Source organism: Asparagus officinalis, chromosome 7, assembly GCF_001876935.1.
Source record: "Asparagus officinalis chromosome 7, Aspof.V1, whole genome shotgun sequence".
Lineage (NCBI taxonomy): Eukaryota > Viridiplantae > Streptophyta > Magnoliopsida > Asparagales > Asparagaceae > Asparagus > Asparagus officinalis.
In genome coordinates, this window is record NC_033800.1 from 70,696,165 (window position 1) to 70,705,898 (window position 9,734).

Below are 9,734 nucleotides of genomic sequence, written 5' to 3' on the forward strand. Positions count from 1 at the left end.
CCCCTTCCTTTCTTCTAAACCTCAACCTAAGTATTCTCCACCCATTTTCCTCAATTCCTCATCTAAAATCCTAAACCCTCAAATTTCACTTTCCCATCTGTACAAAATAAGGGGACCCCACTAAAAAACCCGAAAGGAAAAAAGAAAAAACAATAATAGTAACAGCAATAAAATGACTCTCAAATCAAACTCAACACACTGAACTCCCCTCTAACTCCTCCTAATGTATGCAAGAAGGTCACAATTCTTGGCCGCAGGAGTGCACTCCGGGGACGGCGACACGGCCACCGTCTTGTTCCGCATCTCGACGACCTTCTTATGCGAATTTGAGTGAATGGTCGGCACGAACGTTGGGCTAGCGGCCGGCCGAATACTCGCGGGAAGAGGCGGCCGGATTTATAACGAACACCGCAAGCGTTGCATAGGGTTTTCGGGCCCATTGGGCCGGCCCGCCACTGCGGGGTCTTTTGAATTCCGCAGTGTAAACACTTCCTGCCCGTCGTTGAATCGTCGGCGTGGGTGCTGGCGCTGCCGACGGACAGAGACGTCTTCTTCTTTTTTCTTCATCACGGGGGCGGAAATGACTCGCCGAAGCTCTCCGCTTCCGGGAGTAGCGTCGGGATGGCGCGGCGGGCCATCGGTGGATGGCGGTAATATCGGGACGGTGACGTGGGCCGGTGCTGCGCGGCGCGGGCGCTTGCTGCGGGCCCTGGCGGGGACAAGCATCATGGTGGGGCCAACGGGGGCCAGCGAGACAGTTTCGATCATCTCGCTGGCTCTGGTGCTGGAGCTGGAGGAAGAGGAGGACGACGACGACGACGACGAGCCGCCGCCGCCTTTGTCGCCGCTGACATTGTTCGGCTCGTCCGCAACCGAGACCGGACTGAAAGATTCAAACAATGGCCGCGTCCTTCTCGGCGATGATGCGGGTGGCGGCGGGAAAACAATCTAGTTTGAAATTGGAGTCGTCTAGAAAATTCGTGATCCAATCATCCACACCCTCGATTTCTTCGCACTGTAGAATACACATTCAGGATGTCGAATTATTTAGAAACCCGAAAGAAATATATTTTAAAAAAAAACACCATAAGGGAAGCAGAGAGGCTTAATTAGAGATTCGAAAATTCGAAAGAAGTAATAATTAAGTAGAGATAGTAACACGTAGGGAGCATAATGGAACGTCAAATTGCGTGCCGATCAATTTGAGTACAAGAAACAAAATCTGAAAACTTCTCATTTTCTACTTGAATAGAAAAAAAAATGAAGCAATGGATTTTGTCGTGACATGAAATGCACAGTGGTCTGGCCAGACTAAGATACACCTTTGTGGGGACTAATTTCAAATAATTGAAGCAAGTGTTAAATTTTATATCCTACTATATGAAAGAAACACTATAAGAGACTGTTTGCTTGAGTGCTTTTATAGAAAATTTATATAGAAAGTGAATGATAGTGAGTGATAGTTTTGTAAATAAAACTTTTTTAAATTTTTTTATAAATTGTGTTTGGTTCAAAAAAAATTTACAGAAAAGTTTTCTGTAAAGTATAGAAAGTACCATATTTTATAAAAATCAATTTCCGCTCAAAATGGGCTAAAATCACACAGAAATCTGACGCTTATATTAAAAAAATAATTAAGTACATCAGTATTTTTCCTATGTTATTTCTCATGGGTATTGTTAGTAAACTATTTTCTATAAAGTGACATCCAGCCAAAAACAAGAAAACATATTTTTTTATAAAGTTAGAAACTTTTTCATACTTTAAACCAAACAAAAAATAGCAAAAAATAAGAAATATGGTACTCTTTTGAGTTCTATAAATTTTATAGAAATATAAGGAAATTAAATTTTAAGTACTTTTCTTTTTCCTCTTTCTTATAGAAATTTAACCAAATAGCCCCCCAAATACACAGACTATGATATGATAGCGACACCCTAGTATCACAAGCAAAATACTCTTTTTCAACTTGAAAGTAACAAAATTTTTACAATAAACAATATTCTCTTTTTAAAAAATGGCTCAAAACCCTCAAAACTCGTACTAAGAAGAGAAGTGAGAACTAGTCTGCACACAGTTACATTATTCTTGCACAAAAGTTATACTATTCTCTGTGTCTTGCAGTACAAAAAATAGTTTAATTCTTATAGTCCGCTAACACTGTTTTTTTCTGAAAAATGATAAAATAGAGAAAAATTAAACAAATTGAAAAAAAAAAACAAATGACCTCCTATGAGGAAACGAACTTACAACTTTGTTTTCCTCGGAAGCGGTTGTAACTCGGCTTCCTTCACCTGAATTAGGAAAAGATGTTGTAGCTTGAGAAATATGAATATCATCATCCTTGTTGTTGTCACCACTATTAATTCCCAATAATTCATCATCACTTGAAAAATCCAACAAATCCTCAATATTGTCAAATAGCCCCTCGCACATCATCTCAAGTTTTTCATCCACGTACACATTTGAAGCCATAGTATCTGTCCAATAATAATAATAATAAACAAAGTTTAGCAAAATGTTGACAAGTATTTATAAAAAAAAGTTATTAACCGCGTTGAACCAATTAGTTGCCAAGTTTTACCAACGAGGAACATTCCTAAATTTCTTTACGTGCATTGAATCTTTCTAGCAAAGGAATTGATGACGTGGATTGTGTTTGATTGGTGGGATTACACGTGGAGGCCTTTTATTGGTCGTGCACGTCAGAGTTACAATTGTTTGCCTTACTGTGAAGGGAGGGGGGGAAAAATCTTTGACAATGATTGCTTCTTACTATTATTGACCTTGTCTCCGCGCATTTTAGCAGAGGAAAAATGGTCAATGGGCAAAATGAGAAGGGTAATTTGGGGAAAAGGATGTATTTTATGCCAATTTTTGATACATTTCCTCTATTTTCTCCAAAAAAAAAATCAAATTAGAACGTTTGAATTTGAAGAAATTTTCTAAACAAACACATTCACTTTTTTTTAAATCGTTTTTTTATAAAAATCAACCCATATTTTTTTAATCCGGTTCCTAAATAGTCGGGTTGCCAACCCTGACTATTTAGTGCATATAATGTTAGGGTTTAGGGTTGTAATTGGGAATTTGTAACCTCCTAAATAGTCGGGGTTGACAATCCCGACTATTTAGGAACCGGATTAAGAAAAATGTGTTGATTTTTGTAAAAAAAAACTCAAATGGTTCGATTTTTAGAAAAAAAAGTGAATGTGTTTGTTTAGAAAATTTCTTTTTTGAATTTTTAGCTGTTCTTCTTAAAAAAAGAAAATAAGAAAAATCAAATTCCTAAGTAATTTTGAACCTACAAACTCTTGCTATCCCATTCTCACATTATTACTAATTGGCCTAAGTGATAATTATCCGAAAAATGCAAACAATTTATGAGCAAAAAAAAATTAACGCAGGATGAAAGAAACAGCAGCTAGCTTAACGCATGGTTTTCCCCAAAACACCAATTTCTAAACAACTATTAGAAAATATAAGGAAATTAGAAGGAAAAAAAAACAATCCAAATTTTTTGAAAACAAAGTAAAAAAGATTCAATCTTTGATCACCAAAGATTGAACTACCATTCAAAATGAAGTAATTTTGTGCAAGAGAGAGAAATTAAATCAATTGGGTACTTCAATTTTGGCTCCAAAAATAACAAAATGAAATCAATTGCGATAATTGACACATAAAGCAGAGTGATCAGAGCTCAGAAATGGTACCACTAGGAAAAGTTCTCTTCTTCAAAACTCCCTCTCCCCCTCTAAAAAATTTCTATCTAGTTCTTCTTCAGCTACAAAACTCTGCTCAAATTTCTAACGAAATTAAAAATGGAGGAAGGATGCTTGTTGAGGAGAAAGAGAGAGGGTGGGCAAATGGGGAAGGGCCTTAAAAGGAGTAGGAGGGGAGGAGAGAGAAAGAATAAGAAAAGGAGGGAGTGAACGTGAGGAGAGAGAGAGCTTGTCTAGAGAGAGAGAGAGAGTCTCTAGAGAGAGAGAATGAATGAATGAATGAATTTGTGAATTGTACCGTGGGTGTTAAATTTGCTGCCTCTGCAAACGGTAGGTAAAGACTCCTCCTTTCATTGCTAGCTGTACTCTTGAGTCCTCACTGTCGTGACGTCGAAGCTTCTCTCTCTAAAAACCACCCCCGACCCCCCCCCCCCTCTCTCTCTCTCTCTCTAGACATGCTTTGGTTTTTGCATGGGGCCCACTCACGTAGCACCACCGTTTTTGAATTTAATTTCGGCGTGGATTTTTTCCCCCTTTTTTTCCTTTTTCTTTTTCCTCCCCCTTCTACTTTTTCGATTGTTGCCTCTTGATTGCGGAGTTGCGGAGTGGGGGAAGGGTAAAGTTTAAGAAGTTCTCTTTTTCAAGTAATGTGTGGGGTGCATGACTTAGTAGTGGAGAAATTATCCAGTTGACCGGATATATCTGATAAGATACAGTCAAGACAGAAAACAGAAACATATTCATATTAACAATCCGATATCCAGATTATATACCGCGTGTCAATATTTGGATACAATAAGTTATCTAGTTGGCCCGATGCATCGAGTACGATAAAATCGGGCGAAAGAGAAAATTACATCACTATTTTTGGATACGATCGAGTTTAAATGAAAGAGTTAATGGATAGTCATATTGTCATGCTCTGATGTATGTCGAGAAGATGCATGCTGAATTTGTGGAGGGATGGAATTCTTTTTCCTATTCATGTACTAATGTAATATGTTTCTTTTCTGCTTGGATGCATTATTGTCTTCATCTAATTTACTAGATTTTTTTTTAATCTTGTGATAATTAATTTTTTAAAAGTTCGAGATGGTTGATTGTTTGTGGGGAGATAAAAAGTCCAAAAGTTAGGTACCTGTTTATACCAAAGTGCACATGGTGAGGGGTACCGGGTACCTGTTTGGAGTCAATTCAAGCAACGTATGATTTTGTATCCAATGTACTAGCTAGTTGGGATCTGAGCACTACCTGGCTAAATTCAAGGGAACAATTTTGCCTAACAATAGTTGAATTTTTTTTTGGGGGGTTTTAGCACAATGAGTTTAATTTGATTAGATCTTCAAGTGTATGATTAGCGCTTGAGTTGGATATAAGGCTAATTCTAGGCCAAATTCCATTAATGATCTAGGCCAAAGTCCATCATATTGGAAATTTACCAAGCCAAAATGCAAGCAGGCGCTAATTACTCAATCGATTTATTGATATTTAACGATATCTCTCTCTCTCTCTCTCTCTCTCTCTCTCTCTCTTTTAACTTATGTAACCCATCAACCTACCTACCAAGAGAAAATAACTCGTGTCTAATGTTTGAAACTTTATAACAAAATACGATGTATTTCTTTGTTCCTTGCATGTCCACAATATTCAAGGAAGCTTATAAACGTATCTTGGATGCTATACTTCTCCTGGTGCTTCAATCATCTTGTATCTAATTACAAAATCTAATTTATGAACTAAAGGGTTCTGAGAATTCTTTTATTAAGAAAAAATTACATAAAACCCTTATTTCATGTGCTCACTTTCTTTAGGAAGAAGAGATATATTTTCGAATTTCTCTACGTACGGCCCTTGCACCATGACATTTCTTTTATTTATCGTTCCTTCTTACATATATATAAAAATTAGTTTTATTATTTATATGATGCGCTTTAACTATATTGATGATGTTATTTATTTCAAAAAAAAAGAAAATATATAATAATACCATCAAAAAACAAAATAAAACAGCTGAGAAAAAGTAAAAAAAACAGAGCACACAATTCTCGAATAATTTATGACAACATAACACCTAATGAGCTTTGCTACAGGGACCCAAAATATGGGACCAATAGGGGGGACAAGTGAGGTGCCCCCCTCCTATTGGATAATGAGTTAACAAATGAAAGTAAGTAATGAAAGAAAAGAAGAGGTAAACAACTACCTAGTTTTTTTTTTCTTTTTTCTTTTACATGAAAACTACATTTACTTTTACCCAAATTGATATTTACCATATTTGAATTGTTTTTTTAATATAAACCACTTTCACTTGCTAACATGGTTGCAATGTCACATCTAATCCAGTTTTTAGCCAAACAATATGCGAAACGGCTATTTTCCCCTCATCATTTTCTTTTTTTATCTCTTTCCTTACAAACCCTAACCCTAACCCTGACCCTAGCATCATCATCATCCTCTTCTTCTTGTCTTCCCTCTCCCTCCTCCCCCAACTCCTCTCTCTCTCTCTCTCTCTCTCTCTCTCTCTTCCTCTCTAACCTCCCACTCTCCCATTCCTTCCCAAGTGGGAACTAGGATTAGGGTTAAGGTTTGGGGAAGGTGGGAGCCATAGGTTTGGGTTTTGGGAGAGGTGACGGCCATAAGTTAGGGCTACGACTTTGAGGGAGGTAGCGACCATGGGTTAGGATTATGTTTAGGGTTTGTAAAAGAAGAGGATGGAGGAGGCTACAGTTAGGGTTAGGGGTTAGAAGGAAGAAGATGTGGTTAAAATGGAAATATTTGATTTTCCGTGGGTGAATAAAAAGGTGCGACATTACAAATATGTTAATAAGTAAATGTGGTTTACATTTAAAAAAACTTTAAAGTTGGTAAATATAAATTTGGATAAAAGTAAAGATGATCTCAATTTGGAAAATGAATAAAATTTCAGTTCATTGACAAAAAAAAAAGTAAATGTGGTTTTGATGTAAAAACCTTTTTTTAACCATACATTTACTAGCTATAATCATATCACATGTGCATGAATTGATCCTCTTCATAAACAACCTTAATTAAATATCTAATTGCATTACGTGAAGGTCCCAAGGCTTACTCAATTATTGTTATCGCTGTTGCTATACTTTATACTTTTGAATCAAAATGAGCAGTAGTAACTTTCAGATCAATTTGAGCTATATATAGTGTTTGTCAGATATTTGTGGGTTTGATCAGAGTGTCTAACTTGGTAGCCAAACGATGTCAGAGAAAGTTACTGTTATTGGATCATCTTTTTCTGTCTCCAGTTGTACTAATTAACATTGGTTGCATAATTTGTTGTCCCCTGGTTCTTAGTTTTCTCAACATTTGTAATATAGCAATAGTATTTTCTTAAATTAATTTGAAGACTTATAAATAGAAGAAGCAAATTAAAGACTTAATTGCTTAAATGCCCAATGATTTCAAATGGAACAAAAAAAAAAAAAAAAAAACTATATGCTTAAGTGTTTGCAAATGAATGCTGCATAGTTATAAAAAAAACCCAAAGGGTGTTATATTTTCTCTGCATCACATAATAGAAGGTGAGAAAGTGAAACTCTTAGAAACTTTGGAGTATTTAAGTGAGGCCATTTACAATTTTTGGGGTACTTATTTGTAACATTGGGTAAACAAGAGGACACCAATGTGGAACATTTTGAAACTTTGAAGCGTCTATTTATAACACTTACGGGTTATTTGGTTGGCTAAAAATTCAAGGAAATCAATTACAGGAAATGTATTTCCTATAATGATTTTATGTCTTTTGTTTGGTTCACACGTTGAAACAAAGTGAAAAAAATTTATATGATACATTTTTATTGGATGATGTGACTCAAATTCAAGCAAACTCATTTCGTAGGTTTTTGTAAGTAAATAAATGGAAACACATTCTTAGCTGTTTCCATCCCTAATATCATTTTCCTTAATATCTAGTAAACCAACCAAATAGCCTCTTAAATACTTTGGGTCTTTTCTTTTGTTCGGTTTTTAAAACAAAAAGGTTCACTTAATTGTAATCATTTAAGTGCAATTAAACCCAAATTAGAAGGTGTAGTGAGTGAGAGAGGAAACAGCACTCTATTGCGAACTTCAATGGCAAATGAACCTTCATTTATATGGTATGATAGTTATATTTAAAATAAATTACAACTGTTCTAGTAAAGGTGATCCAAATTTACTTGAACAAACCGTAATTATGTTAATAGTATATAGCAAACACTAATACTGAATGGGGGTAAGCATGTAAAAATGCCACTTTTAAACATATAACCTTAACTGCTTTATTACCAACTAAGACTAGATAATTTACTAAAGTTGATTCTTAGTGGCTTTAATATCTTTTTACAAGTTTGCTAATGAAAAAGAAGCTGCTAATTAATCAAACGATATACACCACTTTGAGATATATGTGAATGATTTCTATGATGAGAAGAAAATATATAAAAAATAAAAATAAAAGTTAAAAGATTAGATTAGGAATGAAGTGGAAAGGGAAAAGAAATCTAAAGAGTAAAGTGACTGCACAACTGATGGTTGTTTGAGGCTTTGAGTTCCTCGATATCATTTGCTCCTCTCTCTTTTTATTTAACTAACTTGAGACGTACTCCTTGTATCAATTCCTTTCATTTTACTCTCTCCTCTCTCTTCTCTCTCATCTCCAGCCCTCTCTCTTACAAGTATATATACGAACATAAATAAGAGTGGTGCATGATACTCAAACACAGATCTAGACCATAAAAGAATGATGGGTTTTTTCCCTTGAAGGGGAGGATTATCTGGAAAACAAAAAAATCAAATTTCTTTATTAATCAAGAAAAAATCTACGCCTTCAGTTAAATCTACCCTTCGGTTCTTCTATGCTCTATTTCAAGGCTCACTCAATATACCTCTCCTATATATTTAACCTTGGTTTATAGTACTAGAGGAAACCGAGTAACTTTATCTCTAGCCCCAGTTTTTCCTAGTTTGACATAATACTATAAAATAAACTATTCATGATAGAACTCTAATCCCGTCAAACCACGATAAAAAATATTGCAAAGAATCAAAGATGGAATCTCAATAAAATAAAGGCGACAAGAAAAGAAATCTCCCTTCTATTTTTATTTTGATATGTGCCTTAATAGTTCAATAAAAACTACTGCATGAAGAAAGATAAGAAGCGAATTTGGATTCTCCGCACCACAAAAAAATTAGTGGAGAGACCACTATTTTTAATCGCAACTATTGATTATCTAGTGGATGGTTGAGATACATTCTGAATCTGACACTCACCGTACCCCGTGTATTGCACTCATTCCTAATTTGCACTCAAAGAGAAATATCATAGCCACACACTACATAATCAATAGTTGTGATTAAGTAGTGGACCATCCATTGTCCTTTGGATAGTGAAGAGAATCCGAATCCGTAAACAGATCATCTAACAATGCTTTAATTTGTAAAAAAGAATTTGAAAAAAAGAAGGCAATTTTGTATATATTGACATAATTAACAAGTGGCAGTACCTACAAAAGATTTGTATTTTCACTTTTCACACCTAGCTCTTTTCCCTTTTTCTCTTAATAAGATGATCAAAGGAGCTCACTTCGATCACACCGACACTGTAACACTGGTTTATCGCGGCATATGAGTGTGTCCTGCATCCATTGGAGATTATCGTCCAACAATGTATAAGCTCATTAGACAAACTATGGTCCCACATTAGTCCAGACTAGACAAAGAAACAAGTAGTAATCAAAATGTGGGACATGAGAGAAAAAGATATGATACGCTAATTAAGATCTAAACAGCAAATCCTACCCATATCACTAGCCATTAATTAAATGTGCTTCAAAATATGTCATTCAGGATTTTCAATAGAAAATGCTATTAGTGAAATTACAATTAGTCAGAAATATGGCTCAATGTAGAGTAATTGTATTAAATCACCATTATTATCAATGTATGATTTAGCTGTGCTTCAAAAGATGATTCAATTTCAGCTTCTACTTGTTCAAC

General features: G+C 35.4%; 1 protein-coding gene across 1 annotated transcript; it reads right to left on the bottom strand.

Moving 5' to 3' along the window:
- Positions 526-3,946, bottom strand: LOC109850045. Its single transcript, XM_020419947.1, has 3 exons — positions 3,714-3,946; positions 2,251-2,480; positions 526-1,015 (listed from the first exon to the last, which is right to left on the bottom strand). Exons 2-3 carry the CDS (start codon positions 2,473-2,475, stop codon positions 893-895), a joined length of 348 nt encoding a protein of 115 aa, XP_020275536.1. The 5' UTR covers positions 2,476-2,480; positions 3,714-3,946; the 3' UTR covers positions 526-892.

Excerpts from the sequence above, each read along its gene's own strand:
- LOC109850045 (XM_020419947.1), bottom strand. The coding sequence starts at position 2,475 with ATGGCTTCAAATGTGTACGTGGATGAAAAACTTGAGATGATGTGCGAG. Across the intron at positions 1,016-2,250 it reads CTTCCGAGGAAAACAAAGTT|TGCGAAGAAATCGAGGGTGT; the intron begins GTAAGTTCGTTT and ends TGTATTCTACAG.